Source organism: Oculina patagonica, chromosome 14, assembly GCF_052425735.1.
Source record: "Oculina patagonica isolate OP01 chromosome 14, crgOcupat, whole genome shotgun sequence".
Lineage (NCBI taxonomy): Eukaryota > Metazoa > Cnidaria > Anthozoa > Scleractinia > Oculinidae > Oculina > Oculina patagonica.
In genome coordinates this window covers 13464109-13489724 of record NC_135771.1, presented here as the reverse complement: position 1 = coordinate 13489724, position 25616 = coordinate 13464109, and the positions used below count along the sequence as shown (strand labels likewise).

Sequence of the window (25616 nt, the reverse complement as noted above, 5' to 3'; positions counted from 1 at the left end):
CAACGGTTTAATTTTAGTAACTTTCGATCGTTCTAGCATGAAATCGTCGGCTATAAAAGGAGGTCTATAGTTCGGATCAACAGTTCATAAAGTTTTATCAGAAGTTACAAGCAAGAAAAGAGAAGTGGAAAATATCAAGAGAAGAATTTCAAGACAGCATGTCGCTCGTTTTCAGATTTCCAACCTATCATCCAAGCAGGTAATTCTTTTATTTCTTGTGTAAATTAGAATTGCTGTTGTGGCATGTTCAGATCTGAAAAATTCTTTAAAATTTTAAATTTACTGAACGAAAAGTATTATGTACAGTTCTGTGTATTGTTTGTAAAAAAGATTTTAATGCCTAATCTTTTACTACACTGACCGAAAACTTTGCTTCACTGATTTTTTCTGGCATATTCAAGTCACTGTGAAATATTTATTAATTGTTTTTTCCTTCTCCTCCCATCGCAGTTACAACAACCAAGCACCCAGAGGCTATGACTTTTTTCAAGATCTATGGAGAGAGGTCGCTCTCACTAATGCTTACGAACAGCAAGTAGGAAACGATTACTGCCCACAAACTCATCAGGGATCAGTAAAGCTCGCCTCTTTGCTGCTGGGTCACTACAAACCAAAAGAAATCTCGGTCGAAGTTGATAGCGAAAACGTGACCTTACATGGCCTGCATCGAATTGACAGAGAAGATGGATTTGAAAAAAGCGAGTTCAAGAGGTTCATCAAACTCCCCCAATGTGTCGTTCCGACAAGTGTGACGTCACGCATTACCCAAGATGGCGGCGCTCTTGTAATCGAGGGAACGAAACGCGTGGAGGAGCAACCGAACAAAAGCAAATTCGAGGCCAAGTTAAATTTCAGAGGTTTCAACCAGAAGAGATCAAGCTTCAAATGCGCGGAAATGAGCTGACCATCACTGGAAGACACGTGACAGAAGGTCTGCGATCACGTGACTACAGTCGTCGTATTCTGCTGCCGAAAGACGCAGATCTCAGCTCAGTGACGTCACGCTTGTCAAAAGAAGGCCTGCTGACGATAGAAGCGTCACGTGATCCAGCTTTGTGGCAGCACAAGAGATCCGTTGAGGTCACCATGGAAACAGATGAAGCAGGCGAGGAACCAAAACAGACGAAAAGCGCTGATGCAGAAGAAACTGGAAACTAGTTACTGTTACAAAAGAAAATTAGATAATATTTGTACTTTTAATTAATTTTTTACCAGTTGTGTTGCTTTTGTCAAAATTAGTTTACTACGTCCAATGCAAAGTTGGTTTATAATACTTATAAGATGCGGTCACTCGGTTCTTTCCCATTGACAATGGAACGAACGAAGTTTATTATATAATTATTTTATCACATACCTTGAATTGTTATTTCAAGGTATATACTTATAAGATCTTATAAACATTATCATGGGATTTCCACATCAACTCCATCTGTGCCAAAGCAAGGCGTGTAATGGGATTGATTCGAAGAGCATTTGGATTTAAGTCTCCAGCGGCGGTTGAAGTGGCTTTTAAAACCCTAGTTAGACCATTACTGGAATACTGCTGTCCTGTGTGGAATCCTTACCTGGTCAGTCATGTCAAATCAATTGAAGCAATCCAACGAAGAGCGACAAAATTAATATGCGGATCAGAATTATCATATGAACAAAGACTTGATAAACTTAAGTGGCCTACACTGGAACTAAGAAGAAAGTTTCTTTCTTTGGTGCACGTGCAAGTGTATAAGATATAATATTCGGACCTTGTGACATCGACGCTGCTAAGTACTTTGACATAGTAGGCGAATCTCGTACTAGATCCAATCACAAGCTTAAATTAAGACCAAACTATGCTCGCACTAATTACTTTAAGTTTTCTTTTTTTAATAGATACATAAACGACTGGAACTCGTTGCCAAATGATGTCCTCGAGGCGCAATCATTAAGCTCATTTAAGAAAAAGCTGTTAAGCCATTTAATGTTTTAGCAATATGAACATATAACTTATCTTAGTATAATAAATTGTTATTAGCATTTTTAATTTTATTCATTAGTAAATTTACTTGTAAATTTTTAGCTTTATCTAGGATAACAGCTTTTACATGGGAATTCAGTTTTCCCCTGCTGTTATCCTCCCACTATTTTTTTATAGTATTATTATTATATATTTTATCTTTTTTTGTTGTAAATATTTTTTGTAATGTTGGGAAATCTTTAAAATAAAATAAAATAAAATAAAATAAAATAAGGTGTAGCAAATTTAAGGTTGAAATTATTGATCTTTGTAGCATTTTATCTTTTTTAGATGTTTAATGTCTTTTGATTGTAATAAATTACAAATAAGGTGAAAATGAATGTTTGATATTATAACTGTGTAATTTTCTTGTCTCTTTTGGTGCGGCTTTTAGCGATGACGATATTTTAATTTGTGACTTGTAATGTAGTAGAAACGGTACAATTGAGCACGAACGATGTCCAAACACAAGATTTTGTCCAAACACAATCTTTGTTTTAATATTAATGTTTCTAACATGAAAATTTAAAAATGGAAAGAAATTTATCCGCAAATAGGCAATTTGCTTCATGATGTCATTTGAGAACAACCCTAGAATCCTTCACTTTCTCGTACCTCATGCTAATTAGGACAATTATTTAAACCGCAGTGTAGTGTTAACATTAAAATAATAAAGGAAGAATGAAATGATCCTCTGGTTGTTCTAAAGCAAATGACGACATCGCCGTGCAAATGTTCTATTCAGTGAATTTGAATTGAGCGCTCATTAATTTAATTAGAGCAAGCGAAATATGTGTATGATATTATAACTGTGTTTTTATGGTCATTTTGGGCACGTCTTTTGAACATATTTTGGCAAGAAAAATTTTTTAGTTTGCTACTCACAATGTAAAAAAGACAGGACAATTAAAGGCGAACTATATGTTTAAACACAAGGTTTTGTTCCGAAAAATATTTGTACAAACAGGATTGTTTGTTATAAGAAAACTCATAACGAAAAAAGAAATAATAAGCCGTAAATACGGTGAATCGGAATGCAGCACTTTCAAAATTATTTAAAGAAAGTGAAATACATATGGCTGTCGAGATTTCTTTTCTTGAGTTCAAATGATTACACCGGTGTTACACCTGCTATCAAATTCATAAGAAAATATCGAAATACTGTACGACATTTAATACTGTCAGCGAAAGCCTGCCGGTATAAAACGTAAAAAAGCAAATCAAAACTCCCTGCTTATTGTTATCGAAGGCAATTATAAAACTGATACTTAATTACCAAAATGAAATGGAAGGATATATGAAATTAAAATAGCTGAGTCTAAACAATGTTCTAAATATAACAAAATAATACAAATACTAATAATTGCATTTCTCTGTTCAGTTTTAAATCGCACATAATTTGTTTCAAAGTACTGAAGTGCTGAAATCACCTGATCAAGTTTCCTTTCCTTTAATTTTACATAATATTTCCCTGTCGGTTTTGGTTTTGGTGCCTTGCGTGGTTTATTGCTGTTGCATTAGTTGCTGCAAATGTTCTAGTTATCTATCTACTTGATACACAACCATCATGACCACATACACCGTCATTTCATGATTTTCTTGGTTTTCAACACTCCTTGTCACATATGCAGGAAATAGCTCTCGTTTGTGCTCAGGGCGCCCAGACAAACTGTTTGGACCGTTTGGATAACTTTTCGATCAAATGATACGAGAAGATTTGCCAAGGCCTTCCTCTTTTCTGGTGTTTAGTTTGAAAGCTGTGCGATGGGATTATCAGTTTTGGTAACGAAAGTTTCCTTTCAACTGGACAAGTATCTCGCAGGTTATCCGATCTGTTAGCTTCAGTTGATCTGAAAATGAAAAATCAAACCAAAAACAACGAGTGTCCTGTGATGTAACGCAATGTAAGTAACTGAGTAGTGCCGTGTCATGTGCTGTATTAATAATAATAATAATAATAATAATAATAATAATAATAATTATAATAATAATAATAATAATAATAATAATAATAATAATAATTATAATAATAATAATAATAATAATAATAATAATAATAAAAGGGTACTTAAAAACGCATTTTACAGCCTGACGGAGTCTCAATGCTTTTTACAATTAATCAAATATTATCAAATATAAACGCTGTTAAAAAGAAAAGTTTTAAGTCTCGATTTAAAAGAGTCAACTGTGGAGCACTGTTTGACTAGAGTGGGCAAGTCATTCCATAGCTTTGGTGCAATCACTGAGAACGATCTGTCACCATAGGTAACCGTTTTAGTCTTAGGAATAGACAGTAAGTTTAAGCTACTTGATCGTAGTGAAGGTTCACTTGCCTGGATGGCAAAGGAAGCATGTCTTAATAGCCAAACTGTGAGATGCTATATTCATCACCTAGCACTATTTTCAAATTAATACCTGTAATTCTAAACTTGACTCATTGAATTATATTCATTTGATTCACAAAAACCTTACTCTCACATGCAGCAAAGGGAAAACAAACGCTGTTTCTGGTAAATCTTGTTGAAGTACGTTTTGGTTAAGGTTCACAATACGAATAGTCTCTTTCTTTTCTTAGTTTATTTTATGACGCGAGAAGAAAATGAAATGTGAGAAAAGTCGAGAGGCGAAGCCACAAGTAGGAAGAATCGCAGACGAACTAAACCCCGGTATAGCCCGAAGTGAGAGAACGGTTTTACCGTGATTTGCATAATTGAGAAATTTACGATCATGCCATAATATAGGGTCTAAGGAAAAGCAGTATCTTAACTACTTCTTAGATCTATCAAGTATTTGAATGGCATAGTACCGAATAGCATCAGTTAAAGTACTAATGGCTGTAACAGCTCGGCCATTTGCCCAAATGGTTTTTCTACATTTAAGGTTGATTGAAGCAGCTACTCAATCCGCGATCAGGCGGTCGACGTCACCATGAAAATACGGTATGGACAGAAAATACACCTCGAAATCCCAGCGCTTTTATCATAACCGATGCTTCTTTGTTGGATCGATGAGTTTTCTTACCTTAGATGTTCCCTGAACTGCGTCCAAAAGTTCCGAAAAAGATTCCCGGTGAAAGATCTTCGCTCGGTCATGGGTCATGATTTTTTGCGGTCCTTTTCAAGTAAAGCCGGGAAAACCAATAAGCAGCCAAGTTATTTTCAATTTTAGACACTCATTAGTATTATCTATAAATGGAGGTTACGATTCAGCGTTGCCGACAGGAGACTGGCATCTCTTTTTCCACAATAGCTGACTTTTATGTTCATAAAAACGCTCCTGCAGTAATGCGGACAAGGGAAATGATTGAGGTCCGTTAAAAAAGCTAATTTCGTATCTTGAACGTTACGTTTTAGTTTGCATTTCCTCAAACACGTTCCGCTAAAAAAGAGTAAACAGTTATTGTCGAGCAGGCGTCATGGTTCGCAGTTCCTCAAAGGAAGCAGCAGTCCTTCATGGAAAGAAAACAATCCAGATTAGGCGAGGGGCTGCAACACGGTGAGTAACGAATACATTTTCATTGGACATCAAGTGATATTTAAATCCTATTGAGGGTATATTTTCTACCTTTCAATTTGTTCGTGGTTAACTATTGTTGACATGAGACGAACAAAAAAAAATGAAATCTATGAGCATGTATGTAATTTCCAGAGCGTTATCCTCATAGATTTCAATATTGTTTTGTTCGTCTCATGTCAACAATAACTAACCATGAACACATAGGGTTTAAAAACTCAATTTATTAATGCGCTTACATTACTGTTTAAAAAAATAGGTTAGTTGAGTAATAGTTTTCTAAACACTAATAAATAAAATTACCGCATTACCGCAATTCAAGCATCCTCGGATACCCAGGGGCAGTTAGTGGGGGCGACGTGCAGCTTATCGGGACAACGGGATTTTCGGGCGAAAGTTTACAACATAGAGCGTAACAGCCCCTGGGCACTTTGTCTTACCGAACCAGTTCCAGAAGCGTTTGAACTCCTTCCTCCTGATTGGCCACAAAAATATTTTTGTGGCCAATCAGCGAGGTTGACCAGAAGAGCGACTCTGATGTCTTCTTACACGAAGTTGTTTTCCTCATAGACTCGTCGTTGTTGTTAAGCCCGTCCATCGGATGATACTACGTGGCCCGGGGGGGGGGGGCACTTCCTATAAATGGGCTAATGGGGATGTGCCGCTGGATGGGGTCGCATTTTCATGACTGGACTGACTATAATGGGGTCGCCTTTTCAAGCATTTTTTATAGGGTGACTAGAATGGGGTCACACTTTTCCGGGATTTTGAGAGTACGAAAATTCTGGCAAGTTGTTATTTATAAACGGAAAGATTTGCCGAAAAAAATGTTACCGTAATTGACAAACGGCTCCCAGAAAGTGACTAAGTTGGGGTCGTGAAAATTACATTTACCCAAAAGTGACTACGATGGGGTATATAATTGGCCATAGAATATGACTATAATGGGGTAGGGATTCTGAGAGGCCAGCGGCACATACCCAACAAAAATTGACCCAAGTACCCCCCCCGGGCTACGTGGGTCTCAGATAAAAAAGCAAAACAAAAACAAAACAACGAGGCCTGGGAATATGTTAAATGTAGCATAGCGCAAGGAAACCAAAAGTTTTTAAAGCTATACGCGAGCTCCTCTTGTTTATAAGTTTTGTTTTTGTTATTTAAATATCCAACAAATTAAACAAAAACCCTTTGTTTTAACTGTCAAGCTGGCAACAAAATAACAATAGGTGACGACAGCGATATCTTCGCTAACGCGTGGCCCGTGCAGCCGAAGTACCCATACCGTGGCAAATTCCAGAAGTCGGGCAACGACCGAGAAAAATAATAAGAATTGTTGTTTACTTAAATAACTATTAAAAAGCGCGCAACTAACAGTGTAGAACTGGCAGTCGTCTAAGGCTTATTTTTTTCTGAGACTCTCCATGTAATAGCATCCGATTGATGGGCAGAGCATCCACGACGAGTCTATGAGGAAAACAACTTCGTGTAAGAAGACATCAGAGTCTCCTGGCCGGTCCTCGTCTCTGATTGGCCACAAAAATATTTTTGTGGCCAATCAGGAGGAAGGAGTTCAAACGCTTCTGGAACTGGTTCGGTAAGACAAAGTGCCCAGGGGCTGTTACGCTCTATGTTGTAAACTTTCGCCCGAAAATCCCGTTGTCCCGATAAGCTGCCCGTCGCCCCCACTAACTGCCCTGGGTCTCCGAGGATGCAATTCAAGATAAAAATTACCGAAATACCGCACAATAAATTGGTCAACAACCCCCCCCCCCCCCCCCTCAAATTTAATTCAAAATGATCGAATTTCAAAGTTCGCGCCGCTTGTATGGACCCCCTTAGTGCATCATGGGAAAGCTACATGAGCTCTTATTCCCCGGGTGTTGTCAGCCATCTTAGATTCTTCAGACTTCGAGATAAACATTGAGCGATTTCTCTTTAATCGGTGGTTGAAACACGCGGAAGAAGGATCTTTATGTTTGTTAGTCATTACTGAAAAGTGTGCTGTACCATTGGTTTGGTTTTCGGGGCAAAATGCCGAAAACTGTTTGTGCGTGTGCCAAGCACAATGAATGGCATCACTCCGAGCCAAGCGATACGCGAGTAGCGTCCTATTACGAGTTGAAATTCTGCACTCCTGACCCCAAACATAAAAAACGGAATAGAAGGATTTGTATTGCTTGCCGAAGTCGCATAACTGTGGAGGAAAAATGCCCAAAATTAACAGCAGAGGTAGGCAAATTCTGAAAATTTAGGTCACACAAATGCAGCTATCAATGTTAAGGCCGAGGGGTGGTCGGGGGGGGGGGGGGGTCGGGCTAACCACGGGAATTTGATCATGAGGTCGGTCCCGAGGGTAGGGATTTTGATCGTACGTGATGGCCCCGGGGTAGGGATTTTGGTCCTATATGATGATCCCCTGCAACAAGGTTTGAAGGACATCTGACAACCTTTCATTACTCTCGGGTGGGGATTTTGAGCAATTATTTTGTCCTGGGGGTGGGGAATTTGACTTTTTTATGGAAAATGTCAAAATCCCCACCCCTTGCCCGACCCCCCCCCCCCTCCTCGGGCTTAACATTGATAGGTGCATAAGTAGGTGCAAAGATTTGAAGCAGTTCTACAATTCTGTGTTTTTTTTTTCGATCTATGGACAGCTTCTAGTTAGAAACAAGATATCTCTGTAAACTGAATTTGTTTTTCGTTTTACTTCACTTTAGAAAGAATCAGATGGACAAGGGGATTGTAATTTGGATAGTGAGCTTGCATCTTCACATGTTGAATTTGAAATCGGGTGTGACACAGAACCACAAATTTCAATGGTAAGCTGTTTATTTCCTTGATTAAGGTCACTCATGTCCCTTGTTGTTGGGTTGTAGTTCACATTAAAAGAGTAAATAGAGATTACTTCATGGAAAATGCCCGGGTACGATTTTTATTCACGAGTTGAGTAGTGTCACAAAACGAACGAGTGAGCGTAGCGAACGAGTGAGTTTTCTGATACGTATCAACGAGTGAAAAAAAATCGTACAAAGCATTTTCCATGCTGTAATATGTTTATTTCATAGGTACTGAGATTTTCTTTTCCGTGCTACTGAGTGGGAGACAAATTTATTTGCACAAATAAATGACACTGTAAAGCCATTCAAGTGCTCAACAACTGAGTAAATCAAAGATCTGCAGCATTCAACATTAATTTTTTTAGTTAAGTCAAATGTCTGTTAATAAAGGAAGCCATGCCAATAACAAAGTTAAGTCAAGAAGATAAATCACAATTTATTTCAGTTAATTTATTTTCCGTCGGTCGCAGACATTTTCGGCGGTACGGTTCTGACATCGCTGCAGTCTGATCCCGTTCTAGTGTTTGTTTGTCTTTCATTGAACTCCAAGTACTCGACTCCGCTTGCCGTTTTCAGTAGCTTACTCCTCAGCACATATCACGATGTTCTTGGCACCCACGGAGTCCGAAGTGAAGAGTTTTGTTTAGCCAGAGCGTGTTTAGAAGTGCCTCGGGACTACACATACCGAGCAAACCCTTCTCGCACAATATTTTCAACTCTTCGCTTGTCAAAGCTACCGACGCTTTCGGTATATTTCCTTTTTTCCTTGCTTTTTAGCTGCTTTTGTTTAGACTGTAGAACTTTCCTGGTTTTCTCAAACACCAAGTCGTTGATTATACGATTATACTTACAGAATAGCTCTTTTTCTTCAGGTGTCTTTCGAAGCTAGCCACTAAACTTCGAAGAGAAGTCGGCTCGTATTTATTTCCATCTTTGGTGCGGACGGCAATGAAGAATTGGCTGATGTATTCATTCAGCTCAACAGCCGAAATATCTTCTATTTTTCTGTCTTCGTTCTTCGTTATCAAAAATCTTTCAAGCAATTTTACATCTCGTTCAGTTTTTTGAGCGGTGTTTTTGTTTTCCTGTTCTAAAATGAATTCTTTAACTGAAGAAACAGAAGCAAACCTTCCCTCGGCCATTTTTCAAAGCGCGGGTTTTCTTGTCAGCAACGGCTGTGGGATGACGTTTCCTTCAATACGTTCATTCATCACCAGTGAAAATTCGTCGTTCGCATTGCTAATTGGACGAACGATTTTTTTTCACAATGAAATTTTGTTGTTCGTGCTCCTGATTGGCTAAGCTCTGAATCAGTATGATTTTTACTCCCTACGATTTTCATGAGTAAATCTCAGTACCTATGTAATAAATCTGTGTTACTGAATTTCTTTATCGTTTTACTTCACTTCAGGGAATATCAGATAGACAAGAGGAGTGTAATTTAGATATAAACGAGCATGCATCTTCACCTGCTGAAGTCGGCCCCGGGTGTGACACAGATACGCAAATTCAAATGGTAAGCTTTTTATTTCACTACTTAAGGTCGCTCATGTCCTTTCTTATTGGGTTGAAGATCACATAATTAAAGAGTAATTCTTTTCCATTTTATTTTGGAGGAAAAAGTAACCGTGTATCATCAAAGGTAAAATTTTCATAGCTGTTGAACTTTATCAACATGAAGCTTTTGAACATGAATTTTTATGTTTGCTTATGTATTTCCTGGTCCCCAAACTAACAGAAAATTCTGTGCAAAAGTCACATTTATTCATGTTAACAACTGTTTATAGAGTCAGTTCATGAAGTTCCATTATAAAAATTTATAATCTGGTATAAAATTAAATTAAAAAATAAATTAAAAATTAATCAAGCAGCGTTTACTGAAGGTAGGTTTCTTCTGTAAATTGAACAGATCAATATTCATAGGGTAAACTAAAGGCTTACATATCATATTTTGGTTTTCTTGAGCGATCTATTAATCAAGCTAAGTGGTAATATACTGTAAAATCTGCGAGGATGGAAGTTGATGCGATTTGGTTTACGAATTTGCGATCGCTCGGGAAGATGAAGATCACCTGTCATAAAAATACCTTCAGAGTTAACCATTCGAAGAAATTGTAGGTTTAAAATACGAAAACATACGCTTGATCGGCAAATATGTGTCCACTCGCGTAATGATTTTGTTTTTGAGTGAGCGATTTATCCTGATATCATAACTCGCTGTCGCTGATTGCGATCGCTCAGGCCCGATGAAAAAGAAAGTTACATGTAGAAGTTAACCGATCGCAAATGTAATATAGATTGATATCATGGAGTAATTTAAGCGATGGTATTTGAAATTAAGCATTAAATCTCAGTTTTTGTAATCACTGTATTAAATAAACAAAGGACTATTTAACGGAAGGTTGCGTGACCTTACAGTGCGTGACTCTAGAGCAGTCTCCGACAAAAGAAAGCAGGTAAAAGGTCTAACTCAAATATGCCTTTTGATATGATATTATTTTCTTAAATTTTATTATCTAGCATTTCTTGTTACTGCAGGCATCAACTGTCTTGCAGTCTAGGATTTATATTTAACAATTATTACTAAGCTGAAGGCGAAGTGATTATTCAATAATAATCACTGAGCCTGAGGCCAATATAGTATAATTTTCAGAGGTGAATACCAAGAAGTGCAAAATAAAAATAGAAAACGCAAAAAAAAAAAAAAAAAAACACAAAAAAACACAAGTGCCATCTTGGATTTGAGCCTTCACCGTCAGCAGTTGCTCCCAACCCACGTGCTTCAAAATGGCGTCTCGAAGCGTAGCAAAAGAGTTTCCCACTCCACTGAATGGTCTTAATATTTGTGGATCCGCTTTGACAAGGAAACAAAGAGCGAATGAAGAAGTTCATCATTGTTAAGGCATCTGAAGATTGATGTAGAACCCACATTTTAGCAATTTTCTTTTGTAAATGAATGCAAACACATGCCTGATCGATTGATACTTGTCTTGTATCCTGCTTCTGCTACGCGGTCGCCAGTTCGTGCTTTATTTGCGACTTGGTAGTCCACAAAATAAGCATTTTCAAAGAACACACTTTTGTTTTCTCCTCTGGAAATCCAAGACCTGGAACTCCCCAATGCCTTTGGAATTTCCAATCCTAAATATCCCCCTATGCCTTCGGAATTCCAGTTCAACGAACCCCCCTCGGATTTCCAAAAAGCCATCCGTGGTATGGTGCGGATATTTTCTGAAATGGCCCAATAAGTATTCATTAACTTTTGATACAGATCTCTACTGATTTGCATTACAATACTTTGCATTTAATTTATTGTTTTCATTTCACAAGTAGAATAAAATATTCGCGTCCGATCTGTATGGGCGTTTAAAATGGCTTGCCTATCGGCTCGCCATTGTAACTGCCCATACAGATCTCCCGCTCATATTTTATCTACTACTTATAATCCCCGGGAGACACATTTGGCTGCAATGAAGCTTTGGTTTTGTCATTTAGAATCGAGTCTATTTAATTTCTTTGCAAACATTAAGATGCATAGCAAGTATTTGGCCAAACTAAATAAAATAAACTTAACTCAGCTTTGACACAGTCCCTTTAATTCTTTAATTGAACTTGTAATTTACACTTAAGTTTAAGCAATACATGTAAAAGGGAACAAAAAAAATACTACGAAAAAGGAAGTTATCTGGTACCTTTGTTTAATCCTTGGTGACTTCTGAGGAATTGTGTGAAACCTCTTGAAATGACTCTAGAGCTCTGGTGGTGAAAACAAAAAATTATAATGTTTTGTAAGTCGATTTGGCTGAGTTTCTCATGGCCGCCTGCGATCTTCAAAACCACCATATTTACGATCAGTGACAATCAATTCTTACTAATGCCCTGAAAACCATCTCTTGAAAATATTTTCAGTACAAAAGCCTTTGTTGTAAATTTGCAGAATTCCCAATGTTTTAAATATCCAGGGAAAATTTCATTCAGCAAATGCCGCCATGTAGGTTCACTTGCCTGGATGGCAAAGGAAGCATGTCTTAGTAGCCAAACTTTGAGATGCTATATTCATCACCTAGCATGGTGAATATAGCGTCATAAACCAAGCTTCTTGACCAATCAGAATGTCCCATTCTTAAATTCACCTCTAAAAATTATACTCATGTTGAAATATTTGCTCTGTTTTTTTTTTTTACGGTTTATTATGCTCATTATTTTTTTGCAAGGGTGGCAAAATGTCCGTTGAATACCTTAATAAAGACATGGAGGAATTGAATGTAAGTATTTTCAAAATGAAAAAAGTGTCTTAATTAGCAAGGATGTCCAGAATGAATGTAAATATTTTATGCTTTATGCCAACTCTTTTATTAGTGAAAAACACGCCCAGAACATTTCTTTTTCAGACTGAGCTTATATTCTACCCCCCCCCCCCCCAATAGCGAAGCTGTAGCGGGTAAAATATAGTCAAAATGTGACTAGAACTTCCATAAACAACCACAACGTGCTTTTACTTTATTCGATCTGACACGTGATACCCGGGCGTTCCAAATATGGGCAGCACTAAAATTACGTCAACAGAAAACGGCTACATTCCCTCCTTACTAACAGGAACGAGGTGTACATGACAAAATTAACTCAAAGGCTAAGAACCTTACAACTAGAGTACAACAAGTCCAATGTTATGATCGCAGGCGAGATCTAAGCGAATTATAACTTCAAGTCAACAAATAAATGAACGACTGCTTCATCCATGTCTCTGACAGATAACAGTTCCTCGAGTGAATCTCGCACTGTAACGATTTGCTTGAACTCGATGCGTTCAAAGTCCGGGCTATAGTCAATTAAACGCTTATTTTTGTCCATAGGAACAGATTTCTTAGACAAGTCATGGTTGTATACTGGTTTCCACACGCGAGATTTAGCTAGTCTTGTGCGGCGCCCCGTTGGAGCATAGGTGTGCACGACAACCGAGTCTCGCACTTCATCAGTTTCCGCTATCTCTCCAACAAGGAGTCCTTGTCGAGCATTAAATCGTTCATAGGCGGCCTTGTCAAGGACCAGATTGTAGGCTCCTCCAGATGGGTCACCTTCAAGGGAGAGATATGGACAATGTGCTGTGAGACCACGCATTCTCCCGAGTTTAACTAGAAGTTGTCTCGATGCTGGGAAAACAGAGTACAAGTGCTTGCAGGCTTCGCTAACTGGAGCCTTGCCTATGGGTTCTAGATACCGAGCTAGTTCGAGTGAGATTCCTTCGTCTGCTTGTTCATTGCTCTTGGACAGGTACATGAGAAACTGGCCAGGTTTGTATTGTCTCTCTTTATCTTGATTTTGAGCCGGACGAGGAACACTCTCGGTAGATGATTCCCTCAGGTCATTTGGTTCTGCTTCAGGGATTGGTATCAGTTTCTCAACATTAGTAGGGGGCAGTTCTTCATTTGTTACGCTGTGCCTCAGACGATACAAGTCACTATTCTTGAGGCGTTTGGTGATAATGTACGGCCCAGCATATCTCCTGATGAGCTTTGTGGCTGATCCTTTCTCAACATTTGAAGGTGGTGGTTTCCTGACTAGGACTTCTTGTCCAACGGTAAATTCTCTTGGATTAGCAGATAGATCATAGTAGTCTCTTTGTCGTCTCCTCAAGTCTTTCTTGATGCTACAGAATAATTTATGAGCCTCTGTGATCCTCTGAACTAGGTACTTTGCATAGTCATTCTTGTCGATTGGCTGATTGGGGAGCTGAAGAGCGACTGTCTCTGGAGAGGTTGCATTGCGTCCGAACATGAGAAAGAATGGAGTTACGCCATCAGTGCCATCAATAGTGGAGGTGTTGTGTGAGTACACAGCAGGTTGTAAGTAGTTTTTCCACTGTTTCTGCCATTTGGAAGCAAATATGGCTAGGGCGGAGTTCAAGAAGCGATGAACACGTTCAGTTGAGCCATTAGCTCGGGGTCTGTAACTGGATGTAAACACTTGCTTAATGGAGAGCAGGTTTGAAACTTCCCGCAGGACAGCATTTAAGAATTCTCCTCCACGATCACTGAGAAGGGTGGATGGAAAGTCTAACTTAAGAAATACATTGTCAAATAGTGCCCTTGCAGCTGTAGTAGCACTTCGGTCTGGGGTTGGTATTGCTACCAGGAAATGAGAGAATGGACAAACGGCAGTGAGGATGTAACGGTTTCCATTGGTGGACTTAGGGAACGGTCCAACAAAGTCAATTCCAAGTACATTCATTGGCTTGTCGTAGAAACGTGGGTGCATAAGACCATGTTGCTGGTTAGCAGATTTGTGCTTTAGGCATTCTAGACACCTTGCAACCCAGCGTTTTGTTGCCTTTCCCATCCCTCTCCAATAAAAATCTTGAGCGAGGGCATGGTAGGTTGCGTCTCGACCTCTGTGCATTCCAATAGGAGAGTCATGGTATGCGCGCAGTAGTTTGGTTTTCAGATCTTTATTATTGGGGACAAAGATACGAAAGTGGCCTGGGTCATCAAGGAATTCATCTGAATACATAACTAGGCCGTCCAGGATGACACAATGGCGTGCCAGGTTGAGGATGCGAGTTTGGTCACGGGCCGACAGGTGGCGGAGAGCTGACTTGTTGCTGTCAGCTGACAGGTACTTATGAATGTCCTTTAAAGTTGGGTCTTGAAGTTGCAGATTGCCAAGCTCTTGTCTGTTGGATCGTAGGTGAACAAATGGTTCATCAGATTGACTGGTTGTGGAGGTATCAGCCATTGTAGTGGGGGAAGTGTTGTTTGTGTCTGCTGTTGCCAGGGTGAGGGCTAACTTCAAATTCGCTAGGATAGTCGGAGACAAAGTCACGTGTTGATATGGTGCTAGTCCTAATGCGCTTGCCAAGTAAACGGAGACAGCCAAGGGTGGCAATGTGTCAATGAAAGCAGTAGATACACAATCATCTTCTTGTTGGGGTTGCTGTGAAACTGGGTTACGCGACAAGGCATCGGGGACGACGTTGGTGTGACCAGGGCGATGGCACAATTCAAAGTCATATTCTGCCAGTAGAGATGCCCATCGAGCCAGCTTTGCCTTGTGTGGGGCAATAGAGCACAACCATTTCAAATTAGCATGGTCAGTTTCAATGACAAATTTGCGTCCCAAAAGGTATGGTCGCCATTGTTCAACTGCCCATTTGACAGCGTAAAGTTCTTGTTCACGAGTGTCCCATCTTTGTTGGGTGGGTGAGAAGGCTTGGCTTGCATACTGAAGTGGGCGCAAATGGTTTTGGTCATCTTCCTGCATGAGTACAGCACCAACACCTAGTTTGCTTGCATCGGTGTGTACGTGGAATGGCTTGGACCAATCTGGATAGTGTAACAAGACGTCAGGGCCAGTGATTGCCGCAATAAGGTCTTTGAATTCAGCTTCAACTTGGGCGGTTAGATGAAATTTTTTGTTCTTTTGAAGAAGTTGACGCAAATGGTAAGTCCGTTGAGCAAAGCGTGGGATGTGATGCCTGTAGAAGCCGACCATTCCAAGGAACTTCTGCACAGCGGACTGGGAATTAACCATGGGGAAATTAGTGATCGCTTGGATTTTCTTGGGGTCCGGAATACGACCATCAAGGGTGACAACATGACCGAGTACTTCAAGGTGAGTTGAGAAGAAAGTACATTTAGATGGTTTAAACTGCATGCCAACTTTGGTAGCGCGCTCGAATATGCGTCTGTAATGTTCGAGAGCGTCAACATGAGACATGCTTCGGACGATCAGATCATCAACATAAGGCATACAGAATCCATGTTGCTTGTCACTACTGCCTGTTACGTTTCCCATTAGGAAATCAGAAAATGTGGCTTGCATGAGCCTTTGGAAGGTAGCTCCGGCTGTCTTGAGACCAAAGGGCATGGAGATGAACTCGAATAATCCACAGTGAGTGACTACAGCTGTTTTTTCTCTATCTTCTTCTCGAACAGGTACTTGCCAATAACCATTAGCAAGGTCTAATTTGGCGAATGCTTTGCCTCCACCAAGCCAGTCCAGGATATCGATGACTTGAGGAAGGGGGAAACCATCACTCTTAGTGACTGAATTAAGCGCACGATAATCAACAACAAATCTGGGGGGTTGTGGTTTACCATGTAAGTCCTTTCGACGTACAAGTATCGCTGGAGCACCCCAAGGGGACTTTGAAGGGCGAATGATGTCTTGTCTTAGCATGTCATTGATTTGGTGACGCACTGCCTGGAGTTCAGGGGGTGACATCCTTTATGGTGGCTTGTAGCAAGGGGGGGCATTGCCAGTGTTAATGTGGTGTTCAGTTCCATGGATACGCCTTAGTGGTGCGCCAGGTAAGAGAAATGCATGTGGGTATGTTCGCAGCAAGGTGTCGAACTGATCAAGGACTGCGGGGTCAACATGACTGTACTCGTCAGAGTCTAGGCGCAGTTCGTGGCGCAGTTTATCATGATATTCCTCCGAAAATGGATCAAGTGTGAAGGTAGACTGAGGAGGTAGGTCTCGATCATCAGACTCGTCTGGCTGACTGAAAGGGTGAAGTAAACGAGAACTTTGGGTAAGACCAGCTTTAAACATTTCTTGACTGGCTTGCTTGGGACAATGCGGTTGCATTGGAACTCTCAGACTATTAGGCGTAGAAGTTTCCACAAGGGGAGGTGGGGTGTCATCAGAGTGACAGAAGAGTGAGTCAAAGGTGTCCAGTGATGAACAAAGGGCATCAGCTGTGTGTGTCAGGGCATTGTCAAAGTCGGTTTTGCTTTGAGCAGAACATGGTGACAGGTAACCAAAGCTTGATTGACCAATAGATGCTTTCTTCTTGGTACAATGCACAAGAACGTTCATGGCCCGAGAGGCCTGGAAGTCAGGAAGATCACGATCCAGGGTGTCAGTGGCAGAAGGGAAATCGAGGATGGACTGTGCTTCGGATGCGCTAAAGAGACCATCGAGAACTTTCACACCAGGTTCAAGTTCGTGACCTGATAGCCACAAGTCATTTCCTAACAATCCCATGGATGCAACACTTAAGGTAAGATACACTGTTACTAGGTTTAACCCACGATACACAGTGGTTCTGGTTGGTGCAGGATGGGCACTTGGTTTCCCAGTGAGAAGGCAGGTAACTGCAGCCTGAGGATTAGTTGATGTGGTTGCATTATCACATGAGACAGTAAAATTCATAGCTGGATGACGGAAAGTGACTGTTTTGTTACTGTGATCTGACAGGGCTTGAGTCGCAGCGAGGTGATTTTCACCGAATAGAAGTGGCCAAGACATATTTGGAACATGGATTGTTTCCTTGTTGGGAAGCCACGTAATAGGGACCTCTTGGACTGCTACGGCTGTTAGAGATGCACTTGTGTCAGCCATTTGTACTGGAATGGGCTTCTCAAGTTTCTTGTAGTTCAACTCAGGTCTTGCTGAATGAATGTGTTGTGCATGATCGAGGCTACACAGTGTGACTGAGCAACAAGAGTCGAGTGGGAGTTGTAGTTGTGTGCCAGCTGAAGTGACTTGACAAGACAAAATAGTGCGATTCAGGTTGACGGACAATTCGCTGGAAGAAGTTGGAAGAGTAGGCATCATGAACAGAGGTGGGGTTGGCCGGGAATGAGCAGCAGGAGTAGGCGGTGTGGTTGAGATGCTGGGTTCAGGGTGGGGTCCCTGTGGTGCTTGAAGATCACATGCATTAGCAACAGGTGGTGGTACATTATTGTGAACGAGTGCCTTGCAGCCTAGTTTGGAGCAAACGGTGCATTTATGTGCACGACCATATTTGCATGACTGATTCTGTAAGGTGCACGGTGACTGCTGATGTTTGTTCCACAAGCGACACACTTCATTACCACGCTGAGAATTGCCAGGAGGGGGTGTTTTCACTGTTTTGTCAGGGCAGCTGCTTTTGAAATGACCTGGAGAACGGCAGTTGTAGCAAAAAGGTTTTCTTCGGCGTTCATTGGGGACAGGAGGAGTTGGAGTGGTATTGAGGGCGCTGAGTGGGTCTTGCGGTGGTTTGTTGGTACCACTGTGACTTCCTCCAGGGCTAAAGGAACGCTCGATTCGCTTTGCAGCTTCGATGATTTCTGACAGATCTTTGTATTCCTCAGCTTTAAGCACTAAATGTTTCTGAATGTCGGTTTTCGTCTTCGAAATAAACTGTGACATGATGAACTGTGGCGAATTTGTTTCAACGGCTTCTCCGAGCTTGGATAATCGGTGTAAATTGTTCTTGAATCGATAAGCGAAGCAATCGATCGATTCTGTGGCTCGCTGCTTCATTGTGGAAAATTCTGACGCCAACCGACGGCGTTGAACTTCTGGCGGTTCCGCAAAGGATGTTTTTAAGGCTTGTTTCAAGCTATCGAGCTTCTGCTGAGCTGTGGTTTCTTCATGGAATTTTGACTTCTCCATGGATAAGACTGAATTTGGCCATTCGCCAATGCACGACTGTTGAAGAAGAGCGAGTTTTGTTTCCACTGGTAAATGGGCCGTTTGAACGTCAAATGTTTCCACAAATTCGTTTATGTCATCGTGACTGCTGTGGTCGTACCGAAATTGAGGTAGCTGTAGGGCAGGCATTCGGAGAGAAGTGTTCGAAGTTGAAGTCGCTGGACCAGCCGCAGGGGGTCCGCCGCCATGTGCGATTAATGCTTCGGTGAGCTGAGCGATCTGAGCATTGGTGGCTTTTTGTGCCTCGGCCTGTTGCTTTACGACCGCCGTAAGACCTGATACGATGCCTTGAAGCTCTTCTATTGTAGGCATTTCGGTTTTTGGATTCTCCACCAGATATGTAGCGGGTAAAATATAGTCAAAATGTGACTAGAACTTCCATAAACAACCACAACGTGCTTTTACTTTATTCGATCTGACACGTGATACCCGGGCGTTCCAAATATGGGCAGCACTAAAATTACGTCAACAGAAAACGGCTACAAAGCGCACTATTACTAAAAATAGATTTCGCCGCATGAGACCCCCCACGAGTCAGACAACAATTTGAGTTTGGGCAAAGGCTTTGTATGGAGGGGACGCATTCTTGACAAGAAAAAAAGGTGAGAAAGGTGCAATTTGAGGCTGAGATTCCCGAAAAGCTCGAAAAATGATAGATTCCAACATTTGTGCTTTCGGGTGCGTTTCTTTGGGAAAATCCAAAATTGGATCATTGATCTCAGATCACACGGATACTTTGCTCCAAAAGAAATGAAGAATCCGAAAAAGGAATTTTTGCCATGACAACCCCGTAAACACATTTAACACAGAACATAAAATATCAGCACAAATTTATTTTTCGTCGAATGTATCCTAGCTAAAATAATTTAAGCATACAAAATCTTTTACAAAAACCACACGTCGAAGTAGATCTTCTTTAGCGTTAAGCACAATGTGGCGAGAAAGCATCTGAGAGCGAAGAATGATTGCGAAATGATCAGTGCAAATTTCACTCGTGACAATTTCCGTAGGCACACAGAAGCTGTTCTAGAAAACCTGTATCCCGTTTAAAATGATACTACATACCTATCTGAAGCTACCGTTTCCTTTTATCGTGAAATATTTTTGTATTTTGATCGAAATAACCGCCTAAAACTTTCCGTATGGCAGTGTTTACAAAGAGCGAACCTGTATTTTCACAGCAAAGACCGCTGGGCCAAGGTACTTTTTTCGAATCCTTTCCCAAAGAAACGCACGGATCATGAATCCTAAAAATCTGGATTCAGATATGATCTGATGTATCCACACGAAGTGTGGATTCTTCAGATCATTGATCCAAGATTAATCCATTTTCGGATATAGGTAAAGAAACGCAAAATCCGTTTTTGGATCAAGAATCCGGATTTGGATTTTTCCCAAAGAAACGCACCCTTAGTTTGTGAAAAACAGATTCAAGGTATCCAAAAATGGCCCAAAATTGAATTTTTTAGTCGAAGATCCGGCAATGTCACCTTGATTCCCACTACAAACTTATTCAGGATGCCACTAAATTTAAGCGGCGGATAGCGAATTACTTTTGAAGTATAGAATTGCGAAGGATTCCACTTGTACGTTTGCTTCATTTAGGCCCCGGAAAGAACGTTGATTGTGAGAAATTCAGAGTTCTTCCCGAATTTGACGGCACTGATTGCCGGCCATCCGATCTGTTTCGACACAAGATATATAGAGGGTGAAAAGATTATGCTATTCAAACTCCTTTCTAATGGAATTGAAGGCGGCTTTGATTTTAATAAAGCTGTTATTTATCCCCATTACTATTACAAACTGCAGCTATAGCTTCCGAACTCGATCAGTCTATAGCATTTCTCATACAAATGAATGTTTTCTTTCAGCAAATCGGGCCTTTATAATCCATTCAATAACTGAGAGTAAAACATTACATTTATTGAATAATCGCTCTGTTTGACAAACCTTTTGTTTCAAACCGAGGTTTGAGCTTTCTATGTTGCACAGGTAAGGCTTTCTCTTGAATTCCGAGCCAATCTGGCCATAGTTTTGTGAAAGAATCGCTAAATATGCCTCCGAAGTGCCCGCCAGCCATACATTGCTCTTACAGAGAGCGGTTTGTTTGTCTGAATTTTGTCTGACTCACACTGGGGGTCAAATTCTGTGACGTCATTAGTGCGCTTCGCTATTGACCTGTCACTAATTAAGAGTTTCTTTTATCACTTTAGGCTGGTGAAGACAGACGCATGGATCTGCGCTCACGTGCTAAGGATGAAAAGAGTGAAGTTTCTGTAAGTTTTTTTAATGAACTTCATTTCAAACACATAACACTACATTACAACATTATTTACACTACTTTACACAACTTATGTTGTACATAAAGTTGTTGTCTGGTAAAAAAGTAAATTTGGGATACATGGTTTGCTTTGTCTGTTTAACAAGGCACCTTGTAATTGGCCTGTCACTAATTAAAAGTTATGTTTTCCCTTTAGGCTGGTGAACGCAGACGGATGAGTCTGCGCTCACATGCTAGTGAACTTGCAGAACAATATATTGAGGATGAAGAGAGTGTAAGTTAGCTTCAAATAAAACATGTTACTGCATTAACAGTGATTCTTTGTTCTTCAGTTTGATGAAAATGTTAATTTACATATTTTTTGTAGGGTCGCAGCAGCGAGGAAGAGTATGAGCCATCCGAATCTGAATCCGAATCAGACTCTTCAAGTATGGTCAGTATCGATTATAAATTTATGTTAAACTGTCTATTTGTGATAAATGGTACCCGGTTCTAACAAACAGTATGCGCCAGATAGATACCTACATTTTTTTGAATTTCTCAAAAGTATTTTCAGACAAGGTTGTGAGGCACAACCTGTCAGTGTTTGATGTCTGCAGTTTGACAGTAATTTAGTGCTATTTAAAGGTGCAATGAAATTGTTGGTATTCATTCTAGATCCACTTAGAGAGGCCTGGCCTTGCTATAGCGTACAGTATGGTGAAATATTTAAAAGTTGTTAAAAAATTGAAATGTGTAGTTCCATAGATTATCCATACCTCCCCCAACGAAGGGATTTTTTCCTGAGACCCCCCACCCCCTCTGGAAATTCCAATTAAGCTTCATAGATTTCCTAAACCTTTGACACCCCTCCCATGCCACCCCCAGGAATTTCCAATCCCTTCTGTGAGAGGGAGTATGGACATTTTCTGGAACTACACAATAGAAGTTTTCATGTTTGACTTGCTACTTAATGTTGATGAGATGAATCTTATTTGGATACCCTCTTTGACCATGCAGGTGTACCTGCGTGGTATCGTCTGAAAAGACATTCATGTTTTCTCTATTTACCCATCTTCTGTATTTATCCCCACCTCATTCCCCAGCCTAGTTTTATGGCTATATTAGAGTTCTCGCATCCCAAATTTTTGTAATGGTAGCCACAACCTTTTTTCACCGCATATTGACTAATAATTAACATATAGACATATAGTAGTCTAAAATAAGACGGGCTAATCATGATGATAAAGAAGTTTATGAAAATGGAGAAAGTGTTACTGTATGGCCAAAAAATTACACTACAGCTTATAAGCCCTCTCCTTTTTGGTTACTTAAATTACAAACCCCACTCAGAGACTAAAATAAGAAACTGTGTTGGTTTTCATATCAACATCTAGTCAGTACAAATTATCTAACACCAAATTTGCGACTAAAATAGGCTAGATTGGTAACCAAAGGAAATTCTGATTAAATGACATAAAAGGCCTCAATTAGTAACCCTACACAAATATAATCATAAAAACTCACCAATTTCATTTCACGCATTTGTATTTAAATTCATGTGCAGACATTAAAAGAATGCCAAAACATAAAAGGGACGAAATATAACTTGAATATGTGAAAATTTAATTCGTTTTGTATGAAAGAGCGACTTGTGTGACACTTAGGTTAGAGATACATGTAAGTGTTTATAAAAGAGAAAGGTACATTATTTACCAAGAAGAAACCATTAAAACTATTGCCAAACTAAATAGAAATAATTACAGCATAAAATAAATTTACTAAAATGCGCAATAAAGATTACTCAGAATAGAAATAAACTAAACGAGCTGAGTAGTTCCAAAAAAAATTAAATTGCTTAGGTTGTACATGACTAAAAAAGAAGATGACAGTAAACTAAGGCAGGTCATAAGTAATTAAGTACAATTAGCTTTCACTCAAATTTGAAATGTTATTTAAAGTATATCCTCAGGTTGAGGATTAGTAATTACTTAACATTTGAAAAGTCCAATTGAAATTTGTTTTTTGTTTGTTAGCTTTGCATTGGTCTTCAATGGTTGGGCCGTCTTCCTTGCTATAAAAGTTTTAAAAATAGAAAACTTAAGTCTTGAAAATTAATGAGTTGTTCAGCATAGGGTGCAGTGTCTTCTTTATATGATTTCTATATGGAATGCTTCTTTCCACATCCCCCTAAAACTTACTATTACACTGAGTAAACAGAAGACGTTTAAAAAGTAGGAATGTGTCACTCAAAGGCAAACTGACTCTTTTAAAAATAATAGTTATCTTACAAGAGGTAGCCAGTTATCTTACAAAAGGTAGCCAGCTCCTTTTTTCTTGAATAGTTAGTACCTCGTAAAACTTTGCAGGGAAAAAGGTTTACAAGGACATGGAAAATAAAAACTAACTGTATTATTAAATACTTCGCATTCTTATTATAGTTATTGCTTTCCTTTTGGAATGGTGCATACAAAACTATTTTTGTTGTAGTACAATGTATCTCAGTATACTTGATTCTTAATATTGCAAGAACAGTGCACTAGACATTTTTGTGACTTAATTAAATAACACTAACCTAAGTCAAGCAAAGGGCTGTTCATCTTTTACCACCCTCACTTGCCTGTATTCTCCATACAAACAAATTTCACAAGTTTCCAGTGTATTTAGACTAGAAAGTACAGTACCCCAAACTCCCAAAGTTACGGACATCAGCCAAGCATTTGTCATGAAATTAGAAACACCAACTAAGGACTTACATGTGTCTAATGAATGTTCCTGTTGTCGTTTCTTTAGGACAAATGCATAAGCAACAAAGTTCACCGTGCTACTCGACGTAAGGTGAAAAAAGATAAAGTGCATGACTGCAAGCATTGTGACCGGGTCTTCAGATACTTATTCCTTCTCAAGCGGCATGAACAAACACATACTGGAATAAAGCAGTACGCTTGCAAGTACTGCGATAAGCGCTTTAGCCTATCATCATATTGCAAAACGCATGAGCGACGACACACAGGAGAAAAGCCGTATGCATGCAAGCATTGTCAAAAGTGCTTTTTCGATTCAGGGACCTGTAAGCGACACGAACAAAGTCACAGTGGAATAAAACAGTACGGATGCAAGCACTGCAGTAAGCGCTTTACTCGATTAGCTTGTTGCAAGAAGCATGAACGAAAACATGCAGAAGTGAAGCCTTATCAATGCAAGCATTGTAATAAGTGCTTTATTCGTTCATCAAACTGCATGAAACACGAACGAACACATACAGTAGTGAAGTCTTATCAATGCAAGCATTGTAATAAGTGCTTTACTCATTCATCAAAGTGCATGAAACATGAACGAACACACACAAAGCCGTATCAATGCAAGTATTGTAATAAGTCCTTTAGTGAATTAGGAAATTGCAAATCACACGAACGAACACATACAGGAGAAAAGCCGTATAAATGCAGGCATTGCAATAAGTGCTTTAGCCTGCAACACTCATGCAAGGCACATGAACGAACACATACTGGAGAGAAGCCGTATACTTGCAACCATTGTAAAAAGCCCTTTGCGGATGCATCAGCTTGCAAGATACATGAACGAACACATACAGGAGAGAAGCCGTATACGTGTAGTCATTGCAAAAAGCGCTTTATCACCTCATCAGGTTGCAAGAATCACGAACGAAGACATACCGGAGAGAAGCCTTATGCATGCAAGCATTGTGGCAAGTGCTTTACCGCTTCTGGAGAGCGCAAGAAGCATGAGCGAATACATACAGGAGAGAGGCCGTATGCATGCAAGCTTTGTAATAGACGTTTTGTCCAATCACATCACTGCAAGGCCCATGAAAAGCGACACGCGCGAGAAAAGTCTTTTAAACGAAAGAAAAATGGTAAACGAGAAAGACACCTTAAGGAACCAACATCATCTGGCAACACGTCTCGTATCAGTGTTGTCTTTGTTTACTGAAGAAATTCAAGCCAAGTTGAAAGCCTCGCCTGTTGGATTTGTCAGGAGGAATTTAACACTGAGGCATGTATTGTCCAACATTACGATGGTCATACGAGAAAAGCACTGCTTGTGTTATTACGAAATATTTTCGTTATGTAGTTTTAGTTTTTTTCTCTGATATTTCGTGCATGATAACATGGTCATACGAGAAAAGCACTGCTTGTGTTATTACGAAATATTTTCGTTATGTAGTTTTAGTTTTTTTCTCTGATATTTCGTGCATGATAACATAGGTCATAGTGTTGTCCCTCTTGCTCGTGAATTGTTGTTGTTTTTTTATACTTGTTCAATTAATGATAAACTTGTAACCGCCTTGTAAAGTGATATGTTTGGTTAGTTTATGGTTTACAAATAAATCAAATGGGATTTTATCCTGAGTTAATTTTTTTAACGTGCTTAATCTCCCAACTCAGGAGTTGAATAAGATTGACCCGAATAATTCCTCACTGACGTAGCTCTAACACCTGAAGACGATTGACCTGGTTAGTATACAGCTATTATTTTAGGCTGCGTAGCAGTAGCCTGCGTTGCAGACAGTGCAGGCTTTACTAGCGTAGCAGACACCTGTGTACTTTTTGAGCAAGCGTTTGCTTTT

General features: G+C 39.8%; 1 protein-coding gene and 1 pseudogene across 3 annotated transcripts; both read left to right on the top strand.

Moving 5' to 3' along the window:
* Positions 1-97: 97 nt before the first annotated feature.
* LOC144637830 (uncharacterized) lies at positions 98-2687 on the top strand (annotated as a pseudogene). The gene is made up of 3 exons (XR_013567807.1): positions 98-199; positions 451-1373; positions 2229-2687. The product of XR_013567807.1 is annotated as an uncharacterized LOC144637830 (transcript).
* A 4690-nt stretch (positions 2688-7377) lies between these two features.
* LOC144637988 (uncharacterized) lies at positions 7378-25392 on the top strand. 2 transcript variants are annotated; one of them, XR_013567841.1, is made up of 9 exons: positions 7378-7735; positions 8224-8325; positions 9755-9859; positions 12558-12608; positions 20979-21041; positions 21243-21320; positions 21414-21479; positions 23819-25125; positions 25220-25392. XR_013567841.1 is itself a non-coding variant. In XM_078497082.1 (8 exons), exons 1-8 carry the CDS (start codon positions 7538-7540, stop codon positions 24977-24979), a joined length of 1824 nt encoding a protein of 607 aa, XP_078353208.1. In that variant the 5' UTR covers positions 7378-7537; the 3' UTR covers positions 24980-25392. The 2 variants fall into 2 exon arrangements, 1 of the variants encoding a protein (XP_078353208.1); XM_078497082.1 differs by having other exon boundaries at positions 23819-25392.
* The last annotated feature ends 224 nt before the right edge of the window (positions 25393-25616 follow it).